Source organism: Oncorhynchus clarkii, chromosome 25 (assembly GCF_045791955.1).
Source record: "Oncorhynchus clarkii lewisi isolate Uvic-CL-2024 chromosome 25, UVic_Ocla_1.0, whole genome shotgun sequence".
NCBI lineage: Eukaryota > Metazoa > Chordata > Actinopteri > Salmoniformes > Salmonidae > Oncorhynchus > Oncorhynchus clarkii.
Genome location: NC_092171.1, coordinates 6,308,065 through 6,335,507, shown reverse-complemented (window position 1 = coordinate 6,335,507; position 27,443 = coordinate 6,308,065). Strand labels below are relative to the sequence as shown.

The following is a 27,443-nucleotide window of genomic DNA, read 5'->3' as shown; positions in this document are numbered from 1 at the left end:
ACGTTTGGCGCCATCAAGACTCTTCCTAGAGCTGGCTGCCCGACCAAACTGAGCAATCGGGGGAGAAGGGCCTTGGTCAGGGAGGTGACCAAGAGCCCGATGGTCACTCTGGCAGAGCTCCAGTGTTCCTCTGTGGAGATGGGAAAACTTTCCAGAAGGACAACCATCTCAACATCCCTCCACCAATCATGGTAGAGTGGCCAGACAGAAGCCACTCCTCATTAAAAGGCACATGACAGCCTGCTTGGAGTTTAACAAGAGGCACCTAAAGGACTCTCAGACCATGAGAAACAAGATTCTCTGGTCTGATGAAACCAAGATTGAACTCTTTGGCCAGAATGCCAAGCGTCACATCTGGAGGAAACCTGGCACCATCCCTACTGTGAAGCATGGTGGTGGCAGAGTCATGCTGTGGGGATGTTTTTCACCTGAAGGGTCTGGGAGACTAGTCAGGATTGAGGCAAAGATGAACAGAGCAAAGTACAGAGAGATCCTTGATGAAAACCTGCTCCAGAGCACTCAGGACCTCAGACTGGGGCAAAGATTCACCTTCCAACAGGACAACAACCCTAAGCACACAGTCAAGACAACGCAGGAGTGGCTTCAGGACAAGCCTCTGAATGTCCTTGAGTGGCCAAGCCAGAGCCAGGACTTGAACCCGATCGAACATCTCTGGAGAGACCTGTTAATAGCTGTGTAGCGACGCTCCCCATCCAACCTGACAGAGCTTGAGAGGATCTGCTGAGAAGAATGGAAGAAACAGGTGTGCCAAGCTTGTAGCATCATCCCCAAGATGACTTGATGCTGTAATCGCTGCCAAAAGTGCTTCAACAAAGTACTGAGTATAGGGTCTGAATACTTATGTAAATGTGATCTGTTTTTTAAATTTTTTATATAAATTAGCAAAAAATTCTAAAGACCTGTTTTTGCTTTGTCATTATGGGGTATTGTGTGTAGCTTGATGAGGGAATAAGGCTGTAACGTAACAAAATATCAGGGGGTCTGAATACTTTCCGAAGGCAAAGGTCGCTAGTCATTTCATCAGAAGTCTAAAATTACAACCCAAGCTAACCATTGTCTGTGGCTTTAGGATCACAATTACGGCCATCATTTCTATTATATGATATTTCCCTAATTGACAGTGAAAGCAGTCCACTGTAGAGATAACATTGAGCATATTAGAACAACCACACACACAACCGGGTGGCACCTGGCGATTGGAGATCTTCACTATTCAGGTTAATGTCAAACATGATCTGAAATTCACCCAGATATAACACTGACTAAAAGCAAACGCCCCCTTTTACACTCTGGTGTATGTGTGTGTGAGCATTTGTGCGCACACATTCACAGCCGTTTATCCACAAACTAAAATGAGTCTGTGAAGCAGTGTAAACCAGCCTGGCTCGGTTAGAGATTTACAGACTAAGTCACCTCAGTCGTGTTAGCATTAATCTGTGTGCTGGTTAGTCTTTCAGTTGTATACTTTGCGCTTTATTTCCATTCCATTTATTCCATCCATATCGGCACAGTTGGCATCGATGCACCGCTCCCGCAACCACTTCCGTATATGTAGCATATCATTTGTTTTTCAGGTTCTGTTCAATAACAAGGGGCACAGTTTGGCACGACAGCCATTTCCACCATGCACCATGCATCTTTCCACGTTTTGACCCCCTTGACAGAAATGGCTGCTGGTTGGTTTGAGGTAGGGGAGGGTGGGGTAGGGCTGGGCGATATGGACAAAATATTATCTCACGCTATTTAAAAAAACAATTGACGGTATTTGATGTTTTTTTAATAATACAAGTTCTAAATTTGTGTTATAAGTTAGTGCGTGACCCTAAGGTGGCAACACATACATTCTAAGTGATTTCAATGGGTGTTTCTCCATTCTGATTGTGTTATACTGTTCAACTTCAAACCCCCAAAAACGTCAGCATTTTCATTTGCATTTGAGATCATCTCCACACTGCCACGTAGGGCTGCATGATATTGGCACGTAAATCTGGGCCTTATTTTTAACCAAATTTAGAGCAAAACACTTGGGTTAACTGTTGGATTCATGGGAATATAATGTATATTCTAATTATATAGTTAGAATATACTAGTGGGCACATTTAATAAAGTGTGGTTTGACATGAAAATAAATCATCTTTGGCTACATTGAATGTTTTCTCTTAGCTACTTCATGTAGCTAACATATTCTTACTTTGCGTTTACCTCTTTAATTTAGAAGACACTGTTGCCCAAACAACATGCTGATTTAGGTCTACACCATCACTGGTATTATCAGGCTGTATAGCTAATTCCGCTTGCTCTTACTCCGTGCATTTATTAGCCAGCTAGCGATTAGCATTAGCGTCCACCAAGATTTAGGAACAACTTGTTAAGAAAAGGCAAACTAGCTGTTTGCAGATGTAAGAAGCACAAGCAAATAGTGATATTATAGAATGCTGCTAGTAGATTTATATTAAGAAGCAAAGTGAAAACGGCGTCATTGTCGTCAACATTGTTGCATGTGCTGCATTGACCATGCAGACTGAACGCAAGTGTCTCGTGGTTGAGGAACATCCAATGCGCTCCTTGAGTGACAGGAGGCGGGACGAGGTCTGTGTGGAAAGCGGCATGGAGAGAGAGAGAGAGCGGAGAAAGGAATGACTCAAGTTGCGGAGTAAACTATAAAAATGGACGTTACACACGGCGTATCACATTTAACAATCCAATCATTCAAATACCGTTATAGAAGGTAAAACAATCCAATCATTCAAATACCGTTATAGAAGGTAAAGTAAAAACCAAAACCGGTCCGTGCATCAATACCAGTATATCGCAAAAAACGGTATACCGCCCAGCCCTAGGGTGGGGTTAGAAATGGGGGTCAGAACCATTTAATCTTCTTAGTGTCTTCCAACTCTAGAGCCACCCGGCTCTGATCCCGCTTAGCAAGAACAGGCCAGCTTGCCAAAGCGGTCATTAATCCGACCCATGCCGCATGCCACCGTTTTAGTTTACCTGGGGAGAGAAGAGGAGAAGGGGAGGGAGGGGGAGATTATACTGGGACATCGCCTGACGAGTGCCACTTTACCCTGCTCCGCTGTGGTGACCTTTGTCCTCCTGACCTCCATCCACTACTGTTAAGCAGCATGGCACAGATAGGACACATACATACTCTCACATCGGCATGTTGATGTCGCCACTCACTGGTCAGGGTTCTGATGCTGTGATGTTGATTGTCTCATATTAATCCGTCATCGTCGGTCGTCATCATTTTCATTTGAATTGCACAAACCATATTATACACAAAGATACTGACTGTCATTTCTCTCTCTCTTTCTCTCTCCCCCTCCCCTCCCCCCATAGAGAAGCATGCTGTCAATGGCAACCCCACAGTGGAGCCGTTTCCAGAGGGCATGGAGACCATCATGTTTGGTAAGCCTCAATGTCTTTCAAATGACCGCTACCACCGATGACCGCTTTCACTTTTCATTGGTTCTCGTTAGCTGTGGTCATATTGCAGTCTTATGAACAATAGTAGCAGTGTTATTAGTATACTATAGTGATAGTGTTATATGGAGGAACACAGTAGTATTGATAGAGTATGTGTTTTTGATCATCTAGGATCAGCTTACCCTCCCCAAATTCTAAACTTGACAAAATCCAATCAAATTACATTTGTCACATGCGCCGAATACAACGGGTGTAGTAGACCTTACAGTGACATGCTTACTTACAAGCCCTTAACCAACAATGCAGTTAAGGAAAATACCGCCATAAATAAGAAATAAAAGTAACAAATAATTAAAGAGCAGCAGTAAAATAACAATAGCGAGGCTATATACAAGGGGTACCATTACAGAGTCAATGTGCGGGGGGCACCGGTTAGTCGAGGTAATTGAGGTAATATGTACATGTAGGTAGAGTTATTAAAGTGACTATGCATAGATAATAACAGAGAGTAGCAGCAGTGTAAAAGAAGGGCGGGGGGGGGGGGGGGGGGGGGGGGGGGGGTAGGGGGGGGCACAATGCAAGTAGTCTGGGTAGCCATTTGATTAGATGTTCAGGAGTCTTATGGCTTTGTGGGTAGAAGCTGTTTAGAAGCCTCTTGGACCGAGACTTGGCGCTCCGATACCGCTTGAGGTGCGGTAACGGAGAGAACAGTCTATGACTAGGGTGGCTGGAGTCTATGAGGTAAAACCATGTCAAACTGACCTTAGATCATGTCTTAAGTATGTCTCTCTCTGGGCCAGGTATGGGCTGTTTCTGGGGGCCTGAAAAGCGCTTCTGGCAGAAATCGGGGGTGTTCTCTACCCATGTGGGCTATTCAGGGGGACACACACCCAACCCCAACTACCAGGAAGTGTGCTCAGGTAACTACACACACACATACACAAACCCCACCCTCCTCACACAAAAACACGTCTATGCACACTAGTGAATCACGGGTCAGCTTGTTTGTTCACCCGTCCGCAACCACCTGACTACAGGTGATAAAGTGAGAATCTGTGGCCCACACCCGACCCCCTAACCCACAAATATAGAAAATGTGCTCCACAGTCAGAGATGCCGGAATGATTATTTGTTATTCAACTTGTCTATAATAATTAGATACATGCCGTTTCTCTTCTGTCATTACTTGGGACTCTATTCAATCAGATCCGCTTTAGACGACATCCGCATAGCGGCTGTTTAGGCGGTGTTGTAGGTGGAACTGCGTTAGAGCTGTCATATCCACAAGCGGCTCCTGGCATTATACCTAAAGCGGAGTCGCATTACGAGAAATCCCGTGCAGCCTTGTTTACAAGTTCGAACACTGGAATGAGAGATGTAAACTACATCTGGGTTAGGCTGATGAAAAATCTCATTATTTTGTTGAATGATTTTCAATTTGAGCGTCATTATTTCAATATAGCTTACACTTTCTCGTTCTGAACTTCTAACGTGAGTGGGACGGGTCTGGCTTTGTGACAATGATCAAGAGCAGCTACTCACCGATTTGACAGCCCCAATGCAGTTACACCTCCCCGGTCCTATGTCATACATCGATAGTTTTCTCTTTCATCTCTGCTTCTCTCGTGCAGCGAAGACAAGGGACGGGGAGAAAATGCAATAAAAAATATGAAAGATTTCAAATGACATCGGTTTGACCGGTTTTAAGGGAATTTAAAGATGTGATATCAGCCCAACACATTTCTGAAACGATTTGAGTTTGTCTTGGATGCATATTTTATGTGGTTGAAATACTGTCCGCTTTTTATGATGCTGATAAAGATAGCATCTTTATAGACGCTCCCTAACCGTCCATTCATTCTCTTCAATCCTGTTCCAGGGTCAAAATGTACATTTGTTGAAATATTTTACTGCAAGAACTGCTTAATTCTGCAGGAGTTAATATTAAGGCTATGTGAGCGGTTATAGACCTATAGTCAGTGTCCAGATTTCAGTTACTATTTAACCCATCTGAGCAGTTCCCTTGACGTTCCGTATTGTTTTGTGACTGTCGAATTTGCATAGCGCCTCACAATCATCACGCACAACATATCTCCCAAACATTAGGCCACTGGTCTGGCCCTCCCTTCTCTTTATTTTCAAATCTCCATTATGCAGCTTTTCTCTTGTTGAATTCAACTCAGACATGATCCTTTTCGCCTGAGTGGATCAGCGTGAACTTTTTCAACCCGAGTTCGCAAAAGCATTTGGCAATTGGCATGTGTTTGGCGCGCGTACAGTTAAGCCTTAAAGCTTAGGCTTACGCACTAACGCAAAATAAAGTCAAAGCTGCGCATGACTTATGTACGCCATGTCTTTGTTGGCGTGTATGTGTATATGTCTGCAGTGTTTGCTTGTGTACGTCTGTGCAACACCTGAGTATCTGGGCAGAACATACACTGTATATACAAAAGTATGTGGACAAAAGTATGTCCACCTTCAAATTGGTGGATTCGGCTATTTCAGCACACCCGTTGCTGACAGGTGTATCAAATTCGAGCACGCAGCCATGCAATCTCCATAGACAAACAACGGCAGTAGAATGGCCTTACTGAAGAGCTCAGTGACTTTCAATGTGGGACCGTTATAGGATGTCACCGTTCCAACGAGTCAGTTCGTCAAATTTCTGCCCTGCCTAGTGCTGCTAGAGCTGCCCCGGTCAACTGTAAGAGCAACAACATCTCAGCCGTGAAGTGGTAGAGCTCAAAGAATGGAACCGCTGAAGCGCGTAGCGTGTAAAAAATGGTCTCTCCTCGGTTGCAACAAACTGCCTCCGGAAGCAACGTCAACACAATAACTGTTTGTCTGGAACTTCATGAAATGGGTTTCCATGGCCGAGCAGCCGCACACAAACCTAAGATTACCAAGCGTCGGCTGGAGTGGTGTAAAGCTTGCCAACATTGGACTCTGGAGCAGTGGAAATGCGTTCTCTAGAGTGATAAAATTGCGCTTCACCATGAGGCAGTCCGAAAGGACAAATCTGGGTTTTGGCGGATGCCAGGAGAACGCTACCTGCCCTAATGCATAGTGCCAACTGTAAAGTTTGGTGGAGGAGGAATAATGGTCTGGGGCTGTTTTGTCATGGTTCGTGCTAGGCCCCTTAGTTCCAGTGAAGAGAAATCTTAACGCTTTGGGATGAATTGGAACACCGACTGCGAGCCAGGTCTAATCGCCCAACATCAGTACCCGACCTCACTAATGCTCTTGTAGCTGAATGGAAGCAGGTCACCGTAGCAATGTTCCAACATCTAGTGGAAAGCCTTCCCAGAAGAGTGGAGGCTGTTATAGCAGCAAAGGGGGGACCAACTCCATATTAATGCCCGTGATTTTGGAATGAGATATTCGACGAGCAGGTGTCCACATTTTGGTCATGAACACACACACACACATTTCACAATTCAATGTTTTTCCCGTGGCTAGCGTGGACAATGACATGCCCAAAAATAGACCTAGACCACTTTTTGTGGGCCACGCAGAGTGGCATGGCATCCCCTCCTTTGACAGTCCTCCGCCCTGATAATACCAGCGTTATCACCAATTTCAAGATAATACCTGTCCAGTATCCCTGCATAGGATAGTTAGAGTGGGTAGTGCCACCCGACTCCTCAGAAGGATCAGTCCGAGTCAGAGAGAGAGAGACGGAGAGAGAGAGAGAAAGAGAGAGAGAGAGGACGAGAGATAGGCGTTCTACAGTAAAGCTCTCTGATCCTCCCTCTCTTTCGCTATGCTTCTCTTTCATCTCTGCTCCCCCCCCTCCACTTGTGACCTACTTGGAGGGATTGGATTCTGTACTGCGGCGTTTTGCTTCACACTGGTTCCTGTGCCACCTTCGCCTCCGCTGCCATACACTGCTAATGTACTCCACCACTACTCCTCTCTCTACTCTTACTGTAACTCAACCCTGCAGCTCAGCCCAAGGCAATTGCCCTCTTCCAATACCAATCCTTCTACCCTTCATTGAAGACGTCCTTGATCTGATGTAGCTGGATGGTTGAATGCTATGTGATGGATATGTTGCTTGCACCTATACAAATGTGTTTAGGTCAGTGGTTAATTCAAGGGTGGAAGGGTGGTTTTGAAGTATTTAGACAGGGGACAATGTTCACTCCTCAGTAGACAATCAGCGTTTTATTTTCAGGGGATCGGTTTGAGCAAGGCGAGGCACAGAATTGCCGATATCGATCACATAATGAGAAGTTGTTTGGGGATGCACAGTGATTTGTAGATCCAGGATTCCATGCAGTCCCACTCACACCCGTGTAGCTCAGTTGGTAGAGCATAGCGCTTGCAACGCCTACGGTTGGGAGTGCGATTCCTGCGGGGCACCAGCACGGGGAAAAAGTTGTGAAAAAGTATGCACTCAGTACTGTAAGTTCCTCCGGATAAGAGTTGTCTGCTAAATGACTCAAATGTCGACCGGCAAAATGGGGGAGAGACAGACATCTTAAACCTGCAACGGAAGAAAGAGAAGGAGGGTTGGGATGAAAAGCGTAACACAGTGGATTTCAGACTCCGTCCTTGGGCTGCTTGGCACTGTGAAGGGACAGCCTCTGGGAAGAGGAATTCATTCAAATAGATTCATCATTGTTGATTGGTACTGATTCATCTTTGGCCATGATAGCCATTGTGGCCTTGTTCGAAAAGTCGCTCAAACTAAAAACCATACATATGATACTGCATGTCACCTTTTTAGGAGAGTACTTATGGTTTTGGTTAGCATAACACTTTGTAGAGCAGTTCATTGGTGCATTCGAAGATTCAATGTGAACAATACCAACGGGTGCAATGTCCCTGTTTTATAAATGAAAGAGATGAAACGATCCCAAACACAGTGAGAGTGTTTTCGGCTCCCCCCGCCGCTCAAGGCATTGGAATGCAAGCATGAGCACGGGTGAGCAGGGAGGCGAGCGGGCAGGGGGGTGAGCGGGCGGGCGGCGAGAGGGGCGCTTCTGGCTTGGCTGGCGGACCTTCTGAGTGGAATCCCTTTGGGGGGTGCGAGCTCCCTCTTGCTGGCAGCCCCGAAAAAAGCTGGGGGGAAAAAAGGGAGAGAAAAAAGAGAGAGAGGAGAGTTGGGCACAGCGGAGGAACGAGCATCGCTTCACTGGGTGTGACGGATCCAAACGCTGCTCTGGAGACAGAAAGGAGGAGAGGAGCTGTCCACTGAGTCACGGGAGGGGGAAGAGAGACAGAGACAGGGGTCCAGTCCACTACAGTCCAGTGTGTGTGGGTGTGTTAGAATCAGGCCCTGTGAGTGTCTAAGAGGGAGGGAGAGAGGGACTGACAGCTGGGACTGCTTGATTGATGTGTATGTCAGTTTTACCGGGTCCCTCCTGTGTGTGAGTCACACCTTTTATCTCCTGTGTGTGTGTATGCATGCAGCCGTGTGTGTGTGTGTGTCTGTGCATTCTTTCTGTTTTCCTTCTGCACACTTGATTCAGTGTGTGTGTGTGTGTGTGTGTGTGTGTGTGTGTGTGTGTGTGTGTGTGTGTGTGTGTGTGTGTGTGTGTGTGTGTGTGTGTGTGTGTGTGTGTGTGTGTGTGTGTGTGTGTGTGTGTGTGTGTGTGTGTGTGTGTGTGTGTGTGTGATTCATAGACCATACCTGATTTATTTATTTATTTTCCATGTATATGACTAGGGTTGCACATTTTGGGGAATATTCAGAGGTGGAAATTTTCCGTGGGAATTAACGGAAATATATGCAAATTAATATTAATACCATTTAAATGTAGATGTTTTTTTGCATTGGATATATTTACCATATCATATGGAGACAGAAACCTTTTACCTTATCATAAGTAGACATACAGTGCCTTGCGAAAGTATTCGGCCCCCTTGAACTTTGCGACCTTTTGCCACATTTCAGGCTTCAAACATAAAGATATAAAACTGTATTTTTTTGTGAAGAATCAACAACAAGTGGGACACAATCATGAAGTGGAACGACATTTATTGGATATTTCAAACTTTTTAACAAATCAAAAACTGAAAAATTGGGCGTGCAAAATTATTCAGCCCCTTTACTTTCAGTGCAGCAAACTCTCTCCAGAAGTTCAGTGAGGATCTCTGAATGATCCAATGTTGACCTAAATGACTAATGATGATAAATACAATCCACCTGTGTGTAATCAAGTCTCCGTATAAATGCACCTGCACTGTGATAGTCTCAGAGGTCCGTTAAAAGCACAGAGAGCATCATGAAGAACAAGGAACACACCAGGCAGGTCCGAGATACTGTTGTGAAGAAGTTTAAAGCCGGATTTGGATACAAAAAGATTTCCCAAGCTTTAAACATCCCAAGGAGCACTGTGCAAGCGATAATATTGAAATGGAAGGAGTATCAGACCACTGCAAATCTACCAAGACCTGGCCGTCCCTCTAAACTTTCAGCTCATACAAGGAGAAGACTGATCAGAGATGCAGCCAAGAGGCCCATGATCACTCTGGATGAACTGCAGAGATCTACAGCTGAGGTGGGAGACTCTGTCCATAGGACAACAATCAGTCGTATATTGCACAAATCTGGCCTTTATGGAAGAGTGGCAAGAAGAAAGCCATTTCTTAAAGATATCCATAAAAAGTGTTGTTTAAAGTTTGCCACAAGCCACCTGGGAGACACACCAAACATGTGGAAGAAGGTGCTCTGGTCAGATGAAACCAAAATTGAACTTTTTGGCAACAATGCAAAACGTTATGTTTGGCGTAAAAGCAACACAGCTCATCACCCTGAACACACCATCCCCACTGTCAAACATGGTGGTGGCAGCATCATGGTTTGGGCCTGCTTTTCTTCAGCAGGGACAGGGAAGATGGTTAAAATTGATGGGAAGATGGATGGAGCCAAATACAGGACCATTCTGGAAGAAAACCTGATGGAGTCTGCAAAAGACCTGAGACTGGGACGGAGATTTGTCTTCCAACAAGACAATGATCCAAAACATAAAGCAAAATCTACAATGGAATGGTTCAAAAATAAACATATCCAGGTGTTAGAATGGCCAAGTCAAAGTCCAGACCTGAATCCAATCGAGAATCTGTGGAAAGAACTGAAAACTGCTGTTCACAAATGCTCTCCATTCAACCTCACTGAGCGCAAGGAGGAATGGGAAAAAATGTCAGTCTCTCGATGTGCAAAACTGATAGAGACATACCCCAAGCGACTTACAGCTGTAATCGCAGCAAAAGGTGGTGCTACAAAGTATTAACTTAAGGGGGCTGAATAATTTTGCACGCCCAATTTTTCAGTTTTTGATTTGTTAAAAAAGTTTGAAATATCCAATAAATGTCGTTCCACTTCATGATTGTGTCCCACTTGTTGTTGATTCTTCACAAAAAAATACAGTTTTATATCTTTATGTTTGAAGCCTGAAATGTGGCAAAAGGTCGCAAAGTTCAAGGGGGCCGAATACTTTCGCAAGGCACTGTAATTAAAATGATTAAATCCTTCCAATAGAAATAGAAAAAAACAATTTAGTTACGAATTTAACTTTAATTAAATGAGTTCACTCTTCACATGGGATGATTTCACTGAACAACAAAAGAAAGGGACTATTGAATGATCCATTGCATCTCCCAAAAACATTTTCAACATACATCTGTAAAATTCTAGTCTAGGAACTAAAGCTTTGATTGTCTTCCTCTCAGGCTTCCATGTCTTCTCCCTGGACCTCCTCAATGTCCACCTCTTGAACATCAGACTCTGAGGCCTCATCTTCACGGTCACTTTCCAACCGTGTTGAGGATGGCTCGTTGTCACCAATTTTTCAACCCTTGTAATGGTCAGCCTGTTGCGTGCTTTGGTGTGTGTGTTCCCAAACAAGGACCAATTGCGCTCTGAGGTGGCTGATGTTGGTGGGACTTGGAGGATGATGGAGGCAACAGGGGAAAGAGCCTCAGATCCACAAAGTCCCTTCCACCAGGTGGCTGATGAGATGTTGGCAATACTGCCATATTGCATCTCCATCCCAAAGCCCTTGCTTGGAAGTGTACTTCGCCAGACTGCCAAGAACCTTGCCCTCATCCAGGCCAAGGTGGCGAGACACGGTAGTGATGACACCATAGGCCTTGTTGATCTCTGCGGCAGACAGGATGCTCTTGCCAGCATACTTGGGGTCCAACATGTACGCTGCGGTGTGTTTGGGCTTCAGGCAGAAGTCTTCACGCTTTTTGATGTATTTCAGAACAGCAGTTTCCTCTGCTTGGAGCAACAGTGACGTGGGCAGGGTAGTACGGATTCCTTCTCTTCCATCTGCAAGCAGAGTCTGAACATCAGACAGGACCGCATTGATCGTCGCCCTCAATCCGTGCAATGGCTACTGCTGTAGGTTTCAGGAGTTTCAGTCTGCTTACTCTCCCATAATACATCATCCAGGAGGATCCTCTTGATGGGGCTGTCCATATCGTGATATGGCCATTTCTTGGAGAGACTCCTTCCCCTCCAGGAGACTGTCAAACGTGATGACAAAATCAAATCAAATCCAATTTTATTTGTCACATGCACCGAACACAACAGTGAAATGCTTACTTTCAAGCCCTTAGCCAACAATGCAGTTTTAAGAAAATAAAAAATGAAGAACAAGGTCAAAGATAAGAAAAACAACTGATTAAAGAACAGCAGTGAATAACAATAGCGGGGTCAGTGTTTCAATGTACGGGGGTGTTGCTGGGAAGCTTCAATGTGGTGCTCTTATTCTTCTCACTTTGCTTGGTGAGGTGGATTGTTGCTATATCTTGATGACCCTTCACATACCTAACCATTTCCTTGGCTCTCTTGTAGAGTTTAGCCATTTTTTTCAGTGTCATGATGTCCCCGAAGGAGCAGATTCGATGCATGAGCAGCACAGCCAATGGGTGTGATGTGAGGGTAGGACTCTTCCACTTGAGACCAAGCAGCCTTCATGTTCGCAGCATTGTCTGTCACCAGTGCAACCTTCTGTGGTCCAAGGTCATTGATGATTGCAATACAGTCTGTTTTCTCTATGATTTGCTTGACCTTCACTTGAACTCTGTTGAACTCTGCATCCAGCAAATGAGTAGATAAAGCATGTCTGGTTGGAGGGGTGAATGCTGGGCGAAGAACATTCAGAAATCTCTCTCAATACACATTGCCTGTGAGCATCAGAGGTGAACCAGTTGCGTACGCAGCTCAAGCAAGACATTCATCAGCATTTCTCTGACTACGTTCCTCCATTGAGTCAAAAAACATATGATTCCAGGAGGACTATGAGCTGTCGCCATCGATAAGGTGTCTGATTCATCATTTTCACCTCGAATAGAAGTAGAGGGACTTTTGTCAGAGGTTGCTTGTTCTGAGCGCTGAGGGAACTTTATGGACTTGGCCAGATGATTCTGCATCTTCACATATGATTTGGCACAGTATTTGCAAATGTACACAGCTTTTCCTTCTACATTAACTGCAGTGAAATGTCTTGACACATCAGATAGTGCCCGTGGCATTTTCCTTTAAAGATTAGAAAAAATGAGTAAAAAAACCAAAATACAATTCCCTGTACAGATAAATAGTTAAGCAGTTAGATTAAGCAACTCCTTTGTAAGATAAATATTTTTATGTATGTGTATGGAAACAGGTGAATTAACACTCCTCAGTTAGCAGGCTCAAGCAAGCTAAAACCCACATGGTAGCAAAAACTAACTAGCAGAAATTGTTAACAAGTTAGAAATGATTTAAACACACTTTGCTGTAGGCTACTATTTACTAGTTAACAAAAAATCATGTATTGTAATCACATCTTACCAGAAAGTATGTAGTCCTAGGCTCAGACAGTGTAGTAGTGTGGGCTCAATAGCATCTCATGTCCAAGATCTTGAGAATCAGCTGTACATGTGATGAAAGAATGCATTGTGCATGCAGAGGGTTGCAATTCCATTGGATTGGGGATAGTTTAACCAAAATATGCCACAAGACCTAGAATTCCCTTATGTGTATCCCACAAAAAAGGTTCACTGTTATAAGCTAACTTTTTTAAAATGAATTTAAGCAAAATTCCCAAAATTCCAAGGCTTAAATTCCCATAAAAAAAAATCTGGAAATTTACCGAAAAGTTTCCGACCCTTTACAACCCTATATATGACCCTCAGCTTGCTTATTGCTTTGTGTCTGCATATGTGGATGTGAGTCTTACTGCACCAGCTGAGTGTGTGTGTGTATATGTGTTTGTATATGTGGATGTGAGTCTTACTGCACCAGCTGAGTGTGTGTGTGTATATGTGTTTGTATATGTGGATGTGAGTCTTACTGCACCAGCTGAGTGTGTGTGTGTATATGTGTTTGTATATGTGCGTGTATGTGTGTAACAGCTGACCCTGAGCAGGACCCACTCTCCGGATGCCTCCAGGCGGCTTGTTGAAGCTTTGGGGTCCTGGCAGCTGCAGGCAGCCAGAGAGGTGCCCCCCACGGTGCCTGTGTGCTTTTGGCAACTTCCGACTCGAAACAGAAACAGTTGCTGTGCACCCACGCCGCCTCTAGCAATAACATGTATCTCAAGTGGATTCACGCGCGTGTGTGTGCATGTGACTGTGCGCTCCTCTTCACACAGAGGCTACATTCTAATCAGGCAACGTTAATGGGCAGACTTCTAAACACTAGCGATGCTGAGCAAATTTAATATATTACATGTGATGCTGGGTGAATATTTTAAAGGGCACTCCGTAGGATTTCTACATTCAGCTAGACCATTACATCTATGCAATAGCTGTTTGTGTCAATAAATTGATTTCAAAGGAGAAAAGGAACACATTTTAGAAAATGATTGCTATAGTTTGATGTGTAAGTGGGGCATGCAAAATACTTTACAAGATGATGATGATAATGATCACAGAAATAAATGATCAATCAGACTTCTCACAGTAGGATAGATGAAAAGATGTGTTCACCCATAATATTCTATTCAATTGAATGGAAATGTCTACGGAATGGAGTTGCATGAGCCCATATGTGACTATGATGTGTTCGACACTGTTATGGCCTGGGTTGCATTCCTTTTGTCACACTGTAGAAAAACATTTTGCAAACGGGAAAATAAATTGCACCTTTTGTGCCTAATGAACACAACCATCTGGTTTGTCCCCAGGTTTGACAGGACACGCTGAGGTGGTGAGGGTGGTCTTCTCCCCCGAGGACATCAGTCTGGAGGAGCTACTCAAGGTGTTCTGGGAGAGCCACGACCCCACTCAAGGTAGCACCTTATACACACACACACACACACACACACACACACACGATGCACACATGCAAAAGAAAAGTTGCCCTCCTCAGACAGGACCCAATCCCGGGGGGGGCAGGGTGTATTAGAGCAGAAGGAAGCATGGGTGTGTGTGTGTGTTTCTGTGTTTGTGCATGCGTGCTTGCGTGCGTGCGCGCACATGTGTGATGGCAGTGGGGGTTGGGTGGGTCTCAGGAGGGTAAGTCAACGACAGACTGTGTTAATGTGTCTGGGAGCCAATCATCCATGAGACTGACGGCAGGGGTAGTTTGTGTTTGTTCCTCAAACCTTCCATGACTAGGCTTCTGCCAAATAATATAATAATACAAATATAGAATCATACAAATATAGAATAATATATGTTTGGCATGTTTTGGAATATTTTCATTCTGTACAGGCTTCCTTCTTTTCACTCTGTTAATTAGGTTAGTATTGTGGAGTAACTAAAATGTTGTTGATCCTTCCTCAGTTTTCTCCTATCACAGCCATTGAACTCTGTAACTGTTTTGAAGTCACCATTGGCCTCATGGTGAAATCCCTGAGCGGTTTCCTTCCTCTCCGGCAACTGAGTTAGGAAGGACGCCTATATTTTTGTAGTGACTGGGTGTATTGATACATCCAAAGTGTTGTTAATAACTTCACCATGCTCAAAAGGATATTCAATGTCTGCTTTTAGAATTTTTACCCAATAGGTGCCCTTCTTTGCGAGTCATTGGAAAACCTCCCTGGTCTTTGTGGTTGAATCTGTTTTTGAAATTCACTACTCAACTGAGGGACCTTACAGATAATTGTATGTGTGGGGTACAGAGATGAGGTAGTCATTCAATAATCATGTTAAACACTATTATTACACAAAGATCAACTCATACTGTGACTTGTTAAGCACATTTTTTTTCTCCTGAACTTATTTAGGCTTGCCATAACAAAGGGGTTGAATAGTTATTGACTCAAGGCATTTCATTTGTAAATCATTCGTAAAAATGTAGAAAAATATTCCACTTTGACATTATGGGGTGTTTGTAGGCCAGCGACAGAAAATCTCAATTTAATACATTTTAAATTCAGGCTGTAACACAACAAAATGTGGAAAAAGTCAAGGGGTGTGAATACTTTCTGAAGGCACTGTACACACACACACACACACACACACACACACACACACACACACAGTTCTTCCCATTGTGTGTTTGTGAGCGTGCATGCGTGTGTGAGATCTCTGCCTTTTTGCCTTGCCTCAGTTCAGAAGGGCTTAGTCCCAACAATGTGATGTCGAACTGCATAGCCTCCACCAATCACGGCTAGGATAGCAACATTCCCAGCCAACCAGATACTCCCAGCAGCCTCCTCTTTGTGCCCTGTTTCCATATTCAGTAACACACTTAATCTGGTGAGTTCTCTTGGATGTTGCATAAAGACGTACGTGCATACCCTCAACACAAATTAGAAGTTTGTTCTTTCTGTCTCCTCACCAACACCCTCCATTTCTCTTTCTTTATTTCTTTCTCTCTCTCACACACACACACACACTCTACTCTTATACACACACTGCTGTGTCGTAAAATGATCAAACCCTGTATGTGACATCTGCATATGGAAATACTCAAATGTAACGTTTGTTCCTGTGTGGATTCGAAAACTACTGTACTAAGAGCTTTGTAGATTCTCTTGGGCGCATATACATCATCACACACATTACGTGTACGCACTCTCAAAACGCATTCACACACATACAGAGCACACACCCACACACCCACACATACATGAAGAGACGCATACAGACAGACAGACAGACAGACAGACAGACAGACAGACAGACAGACAGACAGACAGACAGACACACACACACACACACACACACAGACATACAGAGAGCACACACACGCTTGGTTGCTTCAGCAGTTCGTTACTTCCTTGTTAAAAGAGGGACCCAACCCCCTGTTCTCTCAGCGGACCCCGGGGCTCTCAATCTGTCTGGAGGATAAGAGCATCTTATCTCCCCTTTCCTTACCCATTCACCCCTCTCCTCCTCCCATCCCTCCATCCCCCTCTCCCCCTCATCCCCTAACACCCCAGAGCTGATGCTTTCCTCTCCTCTCCTCTTCCCTCATTTCCTTTCCTCTCCTCTCATTTCCACTCCTTTTCTCTGCTCTCATTTCCTTTCCTCTCCCCTTCTCTCCTCTCCTCCTCATTCCCCTCTCCTCTTGTCCCGTCAGCACATCCGCAGAGCAGAGCGGCGCTATGAGTCGACCGCTCCCCCCGAGGCCGTCCCGCTCATCTTCACGCTCCCCTTTTATGTCTTAGTCACTCTCTCCTCTCCTCATCCTCTCTCTCTTCCCCCATCATCAACCCCCACTCTTCATCTTACCCCCCTCCCCCCCCCCTTGTCTCCTCTCGTCTGTTTTTTTTCCTCCTTCCCCCTCTTTCTCGTTCTTTCGTACATTTTTTCGAAGACATGCCCGCCATGTGTCTGGCTGCCAATGCTGCTGCGTCAGTGAGCAAGGCAACAAAATGGCCGACGCAACCGTTTTCTTCAGAGGACAGCGACGCGCTCGCTGTGTGACTGTTGAAGTGATAGACCTGGGCCACGTTAAGTAGGCTCCACGTGTCCATCGTTGCAGAATGAAATGGCACGAATAGAGCTGACCCGATTCCTTATTCTACATGTCAGAGAGGCATGTTTGTTCGACATAATGCATCTGAATGTGCCACACTGCTGTGTCCTGCTCAATTGCGGGCCTGTTTACGCTAGCACTGGACCACGGAACCTGTATTTGCATTGATGCATTTTCCATGTTTCTCTTCACTAGGTTCCATTCTTTTTTTTCCCCGTTCTGCGAGTTAGCTTGTGCATGGACACACACAGAGGTAAGAGATAGGTTTTGCAGTATATGGTACAGGGCATATAAGTACGTGAATACCTCCCTCTACCTCCCACACAAATGCTGAAGACGGCAAAGCAACATCGCGGATGTGAATGTCGAGAGGATTCCACATAAATCACATTGCCAAACGCATCAACGAACTGCGGGACCCTTTTTATTTGATTTCTTTCTACCTCCCCCTATAAACCAGTGACGCCATCACACATTTGTCTGCTACCATCCATCCATCCCATCTTACCTCCCCTCCTCCCCAGCTGGAAAAGACACGCATCCCTAATGACACACATCCCCCCCCCCCCCGCCATATTTTAGGGGAACCCCCTATCTAAAGCGAGACGCCCTCTTGGGGGGTGACCTTAACCCCCCTCCCGCACCCCTCCGTCATGCTGAAAGTGGCCCACTCCCCTTCTCATTACCACGTGTCACTTCATTACTGACGACGGGTGGGGTGACAGGTCGAATTTATGGAGATTGTCTGCGTTGTGTGTGTGTGGTAGTAGGTGAGGCCTCCCGGTATGGCGTTAATATCTCATTGAGGAGATGAATTAGCTTGTGATGAGACACAACAAACAATCACCAGACATGTACCCGGTGAACCCCCCCCAAATACACCAATATGTGGTGATAGGAGGTGAGGTTTTTGTATACACACACACACACACACACTGACTAGACTGATGCTTGAAGACCCCAAGTGGTGTGTTGTGCATTGATATACTGTTCATATTAGCAGTAGTACATATGGTTGTACAGATAGTAAAAAGACAGCATGGCTTTATTTAGAAGACAGACAGACAGACACACACACACGACATAGTGATGAAATCAAATCAAATTGTATTTGTCAGATGCGGCGATTACAAAAGTGTAGACGTTACTGTGAAATGCTTTGCTTACGCGCCCTTTCCCAACAACGCAGTTCAGAAGTTAGAACATGAACACGTAGAGAAGCAGAAAAAAGTAGCACAATATAACAGCACAATGAAATAGCAATAACATGGCTATGTACAAGGAGTAGCAGCAGACAAGCAGAGCGTCTTCCCCTGTCCCTCTCCATGATCCTCAGTGTGTGTGCGTCCGTGCGTCACCCTCAGCCAACCCTCTGATGAGCAGCCCTGTTCTACTTTAGCAGGGTTAGCTGAAGGGCTAGCTGTGCCCTCTTCCTCAATGATCCCCTACTCCTAACCCCTACCCTCTCACCCTGCCAGAGAGAGAGAGAGAGAGAGAGAGTGGTGGAGGGACGGGACGGGTGACTGTTTGTTTGTGTGACTGCCATCCTGCTCGTGCACATTTACACGCACGTTTCATTGCGTACGGGCCCTGAGGGGGTCTTTATTACGTTTCTCTCTCCTGCGCGTCAGCAACGGGTTACGTAAGACAGGGGCAAAAATAGCAGCAGTGAGTGGAGCGGTCGGTCTCTGGGTTGGCACGCACACAGCTCAAGCAGTCCCGCGGGCCACAGCGCTACCTGGGTACTGGCTGTTGCTCCAACACTGGGGGCTTTAGTGGCACTGCGGCTCTCCTCTAGTACTGTTCTGTAGTACTATTGCCTTTCTTTAGAATAGAAGTTTAGAATAGAATGCAATTTGAATACTAGCTGTGAACGAAGGAGTTTGGCTTGTGTTTAGTGTGTTTGTCTCTGAAAATAGAAAAAGTGTTATTGTGTGTGTATATATATTACTGTGGGCTAAGTTAAGCTATTCTAATCACATCGGATAGCCTTACGCCTAATAGGCTTATTTTTTATGCGAGTCGATTTGAATAAAATTGCCAGTGTTGTCTTGGTTCTGTTCTTTGGTGTGAATTATTGTGAGATGTGCAAGGTTATGGTGCAGGATTACATTGGCTTCCTTGCCAATCCATGCGCTCTGTTCTGCTCTGTCCTAGCTGCCGACTGTGACACTGAGTGACTCGGAGTTGTCCTCGTCTCTGCTCCACTCTCTGCCAGGCACGGAGACATGAGTGTGTGTGTTCGTATATTTGTGTGCAAAGGCGCGTGGCACTGCCGACAGCAGGGTGAGAAGGGAACTAAAGAGAGGAGGAGAGGAACGCGGCGAGAAGGAACGGCTAATCGGAGCACTTTAAGTTGTTAACGGGATAAGGGAGTGGGGGGGGGGGGGGACGCACACACTTTTACACCATAACACAGTCTCTATCAAACAGTTTGTTATCTTTTGGCTTGAGTGTTTAAAACAAAGTGTTAAGCACTGAGGGGCTGAGATGGTGGTGGGGGGTGTCTGCCATTTTGTTTTCTGAATTATGGTTCATCATTATTTCGAGTAGGCCTTTCTCCCTCAGTTCTCTTCCCTCTTTCCACCCCTACTTCTCGTCCTCCTCCCTCCCTCCCTCCCGTTTGCCTTTTTTTATAGCAGCCGGCGTGCCCCTTAATCTGATTAACTTCTTACCGTTTCATCCACTTTTTTGCCTGCAACTGAAAAACACACAAATCTGTGCATAGTATAAGGCCTATACAAACGTGCACACACACACACAATGCACAGACATGTTTCAAATACACACACACACACACACACTCAGACCTATGCACACACATACCCACACACGTTTCACAGACACACACACACACACACACTCCTCATCCGGCCACGCGATTTCATCAGAGTGGCAGAGAGAGATGAAAGAAAGAGAGAGGGGCAGAGAGAGAAATACAGGAAAGAGACAGAAAGGAACGAAAGAAAGAAAGAGGCTTTTAGGATGTATCCACATCCAACAACTGCCAGAAGTAGGAAGCTAGCTGCAGGGACTGTAGTGTGTACGTATGTGCCGGAGTTAGTGCTGAAAGAGATTTTCTTTCTGGAGAATGGATAAGTAGGAAATCTCTTGAGGGTTTAAAGCACAACCAAGAGGGCTGTGTACCAAATGGCACCCGATTCCATCTACTTTGGGCCCGGGGCCCATAGGGCTGTGGTCAATGGTAGTGCACCACACAGGGAACTGGGTGCCATTTGGGAGGCAGGCGAGATGTGTTGTTGGGGAGAGTTGTCACTACTAACTAGTAATCTCCCTAGAACTCAGAAAACAAACTTTTTATCACCCAACTTTTGTTGCCACATTTTGAGATTTTTTTTGGGGGGGGGGAAGGGGGGTCATTTTTTGGGAAGGGGATCGTTTTTTTTTTTAAGAACACAATTTTAATTAGGGCTTGGTGATGCGTAGGTTAGGTGGGTGACCTTTTGTGAAATGTGCGGAGGGTGGGGTAACCCCTAGCCCCCTCTACACCCCCCATTATCCCCTCTGTTTTCAGAAGCAAGGCACTCATGAATTATTCAAGAGGAGCAGGGAGGCTCTCATTAATAATTTCTGATGCTCTTTGATGGATGGTGGAGAAAAATAAGGGCCCTTAAAAATAAAGGAAGGGGAAGAGAAGGAAAGAGGGCATAGATGGGGAGTTTTTAAGTATTAGATTATTTTTGGGGCTCTGAGGACTTCTTAACGGAAGAGTAAGAGGGATCAAATGTGACATGATTTACAATATTTAATCGTGATATAGGATGAAGTGTGATGATGCCGTGGATCATGTCATGGATTCCTTGGTTTCATCATTGTCTCCCTCTACTCCATCACCAACCTCTGAAGTGAAAACTATAACATTTGATTATATTCTATTTTATTCCATTCTATTCTGTTCCATTATATTATATTAATTCCATTTAATTATATTCTATTTTATTCTATTCCATTCTATCTTTCTGCTCTCCTCCTACATTCATCTCTCCCCCCTTCCCCCTTTTTAAAAAAACTAAGTTTACCTGAGTCCCTTTTGCTTCCAAAATATTTGTTTTCAACTGTTTGTCATCCTACGTCATGGTGAAAGCCATGTGGGGCATGAAGTGGTAACGGCGATGGTCACTGTGGCGGTGGCTGGTTAGGGACCCTAGGAGGTCACACGGGAAGGTCACGCGGAACGGTCGGCGGCACTGGGCCAGCCAATCAGGGAGCGGTGTTGTGCCCTTTGATGAAGGTGTTTTGGCGGCAGCCATAAGCCTTATCGCACTGACGGGAGCTGGGGGTAAGATGGCCTTCATCCAGCCCTGCCGAGAGAGAAGGAGAGAGAGAAAGAGAGGGACAGAGGGAGCGGGGGGAAAAAATATGACGGAGGGATAGAAGGAGAAAGGGATCAGAAGCAGGACAGAGAGTGAAATTGAGAGGGAGGGAGGGATGTGAAGAAGGACCAGAGAGGGGAAGATGGTGAAAGAGGGAGAGAGAGCGAGAGAGAGAAAGAGAGCGATGAATAGAGGGACAGACGGCCTAAAAGAGACTGAAGCCATTCGATGCCAAACGTCCCCCAGGATAGTGGCATTTCAAAAGTAGAAAATAGAAGCAAGCTTTTTGGCCACTTAGCAGTACATATACGGGAGCCAAGTCTTCTCCGACGCGTCTGATGTAAAGCTGATGAAAATATTGACAAGCTGCAGAGCACAGCTTGACAAGCCGCGCTAGCAGACTGAGAATGGGAAACAGATACACTGCCTGTCCTCCACTACTGTGTCTACAACACAAGAGAAAGAGCTGCACTTCTATAGAAATAGACGCACGGAGATGTTTAAATGGGTAACTCAATGACAAATGTAATTTCAGTTCACTTACAATTTGAATAATTTTTTTCATACAGTATGGAAATGTAGCCAGGCGGTGTAGAAAATGTATGCTACAATCTTGACCAATCAAGTCTGCTCCTTCATGGCAAAAATATGATGTGTATATCACAATGTTTGTTGGCACTTCTACTACAATTACCTGCGTTGTCTGTCTCGTCTGTGTGCTTTCAGGGATGAAGCAGCAGGCAGACTATGGAACCCAGTACCGTTCAGCCATTTACACCTCCAGTCCCTCTCAACATGAGCTGGCTCTCAGCACCAGACAAGCCTACCAAGAGGTACTGAAAAACCTTCTAACCCTACGCTAACTACACAAACAAACACACACACACCCACACCCGTGTGCACTCACACACACATAGACGCACGCACGCGCACACACACGCACCAGTGGCGGTCGGTGCCGTTTAAGATGAGGGAGTACGATAAGGCGTGGCCTTATTTCTATGACAGCATATTGGGATGACTGTCATTCATATTCAATTCACCCAGCTCAATGTGACCTCGATAGGTTTAGGCTACTACATGATACTCGAACGTTCCCTATACCCACCACGAGGTTGCTACAACCTAGCTTATGAATGAAAGTTTACAACGTAGGTGCACACAGGTCGAGATAATTGTTTTAGGTGACAGACTGACACATTTAATAGCGCCTTGCACACTCTTGCCTGCATCTAGCTGGTCTAGGGTGTGATCATTAGTCCAACAATCTGCAAACGAGAGTTTCTATTGGACAAATGAAGGTATGTTTATCCCCGTTTCAGTCCGTTTGCTGGAGTTTAAGAAACATTTTTCAACAGAATCAGTGGAATGGATATACCCTGATCACATGTAAACACAATTACCTTTCATAGCAGCCACGTTGTATTGCTTGGAGCGTCTAGGCGCTCCCCTTCTCTCACCTTTTCCCTTCGCTTGTGGACTTCAATGCATAACAGCTGTCTGTCACCAGGTGAAAGCCAAACCATATCATAAGCCCTGACCTCTACACACAGCCTACATGGTTGTCACCATATTAGCTAAACTAACGTCATAATCAGCATACTGTAGCTAATAGAACTAACGCATCAGTAAAGCCGCTACAATCATGCAGTACAGTGTGTACAGTCAGTAAGCAGTTTAGCAGTTACATCTACGAGCCCCGGTGGCAATAAAGGTGTAAAACCAAAAGCTTATCTTGACTTGGAAGAGTTCCAGTGTTGGATAGTCATAGCCAGCTAGCTAACATAGCATCCCTCTGTTTGATCCGGGTGTTTGAGTAGGCTAAACTAGCTAGTTGCATTTGCTAGCTAAGTAAGTGAAAGTGAAAAATAATGTCTCTCTCTCTCTTGCTTCTTCTTCATTTTTGAAGAAATCAATTTGTTCAAAACTGTTCAACTACCGTCTTTCTCTCTCTTTGAGTCAACTAGTCTCCTGGCACCTACTACCAAAACCCGTTCAAAGGCACTTACATCTTTTGTCTTGCCCGTTCCCCCTCTGAATGACACACACACAATCCATGTATTAATGTCACAAGGCTTAAAAATCCTTCTTTAACCTCTCTCCTTCCCTTCATCTACACTGATTGGAGTGGATTTAACAGGTGGCATCAATAAGGGATCATAGCTTTCACCTGGTCAGTCTATGTCGTGGATAGAGTAGGTGTTCCTATTGTTTTGTCAGTGTACTCACATACACTATGATCTAACACTACACTTCTAACACGTTGCCTCTTACACTAGGATAACAGTTTTGTTTTTTGCCCTAGCACTACATAATAATACAAATAATCATAATAATGATGAACTCGTCGTCAAGCTGCGATTATTTGAACCAGCTGTGTAGTGTTAGCGCAAAAACCAGGGTCTCCAGGAACGAGTTTGGGAAGTACTGGTTTAAACAAACCTGAATATCTGCTTTACGTTGACATTACGTCATTATTATAGAATTTTGATATCACAAGTGCCGCTGTGTAAAAACACAGACTACTTTTTGCTCCCCGGGTTCACTTGTCTCCAGCAAGTCATGATTCATTGCTAGCAAATGATAACCCTTCAATATCATAGAACCAGGTACTTACTGTAGCACCGTAGGAGGCCGTTCCTTCTCTTGCTAGAATAAAAGACGCCCCTGCTGTGTTCCGACCTGGTACCCACGAACCTGCAGTTTGCAGTTCGCAATGCTCGTCAGTGGTCGAGAGCTTGACTTTGAGCCAATCAGAGAACACAAACCTCCACATGGGAAAGCCAACACAAGTGACAAGAAAAATAAAAAAAGAGGGCACTTTTCCCCGGTGTTGTCCAACCCCTATTTCACGAGAATTGTTTTAACTAAAACAATAAAGCCTTATAATAGGTCTTTACATCTAGCTAAGGAATCTTGTGCTTGAAGGATTTTTTTGTTTGTTAGGTTGAGTTTGATAATGTGCACCAGGCAGTCACACACACTTCGTATGAAACAAATGGGGTGGTAAGTGCAGCACAATGCACACAACACTAAATGCTTTACCAAGCTAGTGATATATCAAGATTTTGATGAAATAATTGAATTCACTCTCCATTATTCCATGGTTAGTGCTATCCGGGATCCTTGGGACATCCCTACCCTGAACCCTAAACTGAAAAAGAACCCTTACCTAACCTTAACCCTTACCTTAACCATTTTCATTTTCAAGGATCCTCACTTAGCATTATCCCTTCCTGCTTGCTAGCTAACATTAGCTAAATGGTTAGCATCGCCATTTAGCACAATGTAGCTAGGTACTCCACCGACTCTCTACAGTTAACAGGCAGCTTAATTCAAAAACAAATCCATTGTGATGTAATTATATCTAGTTGAGGCCATCTGGTTAGTATCAACAAGGGCTTACTACATAGTCTAGCTAGCTAGCAACAATGTTAGAACATTAATTAGCTTAATAGCTACAGGCACAAGTCAACAAGCCTCTGCCACCTTGTGGCCTGGAGAATTTAAACAAAGCAAATTGGAGCTAGAACTGTTCTATGTGAACAACAGAAAGTTAACTTCCATCACTCTGGGCGGAGGTGGTAACTACCTATCGGCAGTCAGGTTTCTATGTGTGTCTGACCCTTTAGTCTACAGAGGTGCCATTTTGGGCCACTTCGCATCAGTTGCACTGAGGAGACAGTGAAATGCTTGACACAGCAGAGGCCACAGCAGGGTTTGTGACTGAGCGGGACTCTGTTGTCCCTCTTGTTTTCTGTTGAGTCAGGTCACTGGGCTCTTGGCTGACACTGAGGTTACAGAGGTGGCAGGGCATGTCCTACTGTCCTTCTGTGACAGTCTGGACGGATAGACGGACCTAGCCCTCCACCCCTCTGGGGGGGTCATAATATATGTGTGTGTGGTGATTCCTGGGGTATGAGGTTCATGTGTCTCATTACGATTTAGGAAAGGAAAGGGGATACCTAGTCAGTTGCACAACTGAATGCATTCAATTTGTCTTCCGCATTTAACCTAACCCCTCTGAATCAGTTTGTGTGTGGGGGGGGGGATCAGCGGCCTTTTGACAGCCCTTCAGTCTCGGCTCTGTGATCTGATTGCATCCCCTCCCTGTCCCCTACCTAGCTCCCCTTGTCCCCTCTCTTTGGTCCCAGCTGCCACCCCTGCCTGACATTTGACCCCTGCCCAAGGCCAAGGCTAGGGGGGGGGGGGGGGGGGGTCGCTGTCACAGCAGCCTGACAGCCCACCAGTCCATGACCGCTGACCCTGGGACCGATCAGTTACCATGGCGATCCCATTCCCCTCATTCCCTATGAATCCCATTTAGGACGGGATGGAGGAATGGATTAGGCAATACATGTGCGTCTCAGAGTCAGTTTGGATTAATGTGCCATTAGAGAGAGAGAGAGGAGAGGGAGAGAGAGAGGCGCAGGGTGTCAATCTAAGATGGGGTGAATAGGCGAGATGGCTTGTTTCACAAACTGGCCTCCAGTAGAAAAGATCAGGGCTTTAGAGGCTAACTGTTAACCCCAGTCATTGTCATTGAGAGGTTAACCACTAACCCCAGTCATTGCCATTGAGAGGCTAACGCTAACCCCAGTCATTGGCTGTATGTGCAGATAGGGGGCTTGCTGCGGTTGGGGCCGTTCAAGATCACAACGGTCAAAGCTGTTGACAATAAACTGTTGAAACAAACGTTTGCTTCTCAGGGAGCTTGTGGCCTTGCTGGTTAGTTTTGAACAATTGCATATTGTAGAGAGAGAGATTTGTTTTGTAAGCCTGGGTCATGTTCATTAGGCACTGAAATGGACAAAAACGGAATAAAACAGAGAAGGACCACTTGTCCAATAAGAAACAGTTATTTCCGATTTGTGTTGCAAAATGTTTTTTCGTTGCATACCTTAATGAATCCTGCCATAGAAGGACTTCCGTCTCTCTGTGATAACTTAAATGGTTAGTCTTTTCTATATAGCTCAAGTCTTCATTCGTACAGTGCCAAAGCACATCTGATGGATTTCAAAGAATCTGTCCGTTGCAAAATAGCTGATGTAATGTGAAATTACTATTGCTCTGCCGTCTCATTACGATTTGGTGCTCTGTGTGTGTGTGTGTGTGTGTGTGTGTGTGTGTGTGTGTGTGTGTGTGTGTGTGTGTGTGTGTGTGTGTGTGTGTGTGTGTGTGTGTGTGTGTGTGTGTGTGTGTGTGTGTGTGTGTGTGTACTGCACGCACGTCCACTGCAAGCATGACTGTGTGTGCTTACGTGTGTGTGTGTGTATGTACAGTGCCCGTATGTGTGTGTGCCCCCCTAAAAGCACATCCTCATCCTTGGAGAGATGTGGTTGGCTTGGCAATAGGTACTAGAGGCTGCCCAAGATTCTGCCACACACACAGACGCACGTACACCCAGCCCAATGAATAATTAACCCTTACAAGGCTCCTTCCTTTTGCAGGGCTTTCAGTTTCTTAACTTCGGTACAGCGGCACAAAAAAGATAGTGTGCGTATTTAAAGCAACAACAAAAAATAGAGAGGCAGAAAAGCTTGTTTAAGCGTGAGAAGAGGGGAGGGCATGGAGGAGAGGAGAGGGGGATGAGGAGAGGAGGAGGTGGAGAATTCGCTATAATGAAATTTGAAATGTGCGGAACATCAAAGACTTCTGGAGCAGCGCTGCTGTGCTAAGGAGCACCATAACGTCCCCCCCCACACACACACACACTCTCTGTCTCCCCCCCCCCTCTCTCTCTGTCTCCATATCTCTCTACCTCTCTCTCCTGTCTTTCCCTCTACCTC

General features: G+C 45.2%; 1 protein-coding gene across 1 annotated transcript in view; it reads left to right on the top strand.

Annotated features, from left to right (window-relative positions):
- LOC139383513 (methionine sulfoxide reductase Ab) overlaps window positions 1-27,443 on the top strand; it is a 45,123-nt gene that overhangs the window by 5,344 nt on the left and 12,336 nt on the right. Inside the window, exons 2-5 of the mRNA XM_071128078.1 lie at window positions 3,364-3,432; window positions 4,251-4,370; window positions 14,577-14,681; window positions 22,381-22,487. Of these exons, the coding sequence (XP_070984179.1) occupies window positions 3,364-3,432; window positions 4,251-4,370; window positions 14,577-14,681; window positions 22,381-22,487 (401 nt within the window). The remainder of the gene's footprint in view (window positions 1-3,363; window positions 3,433-4,250; window positions 4,371-14,576; window positions 14,682-22,380; window positions 22,488-27,443) is intronic.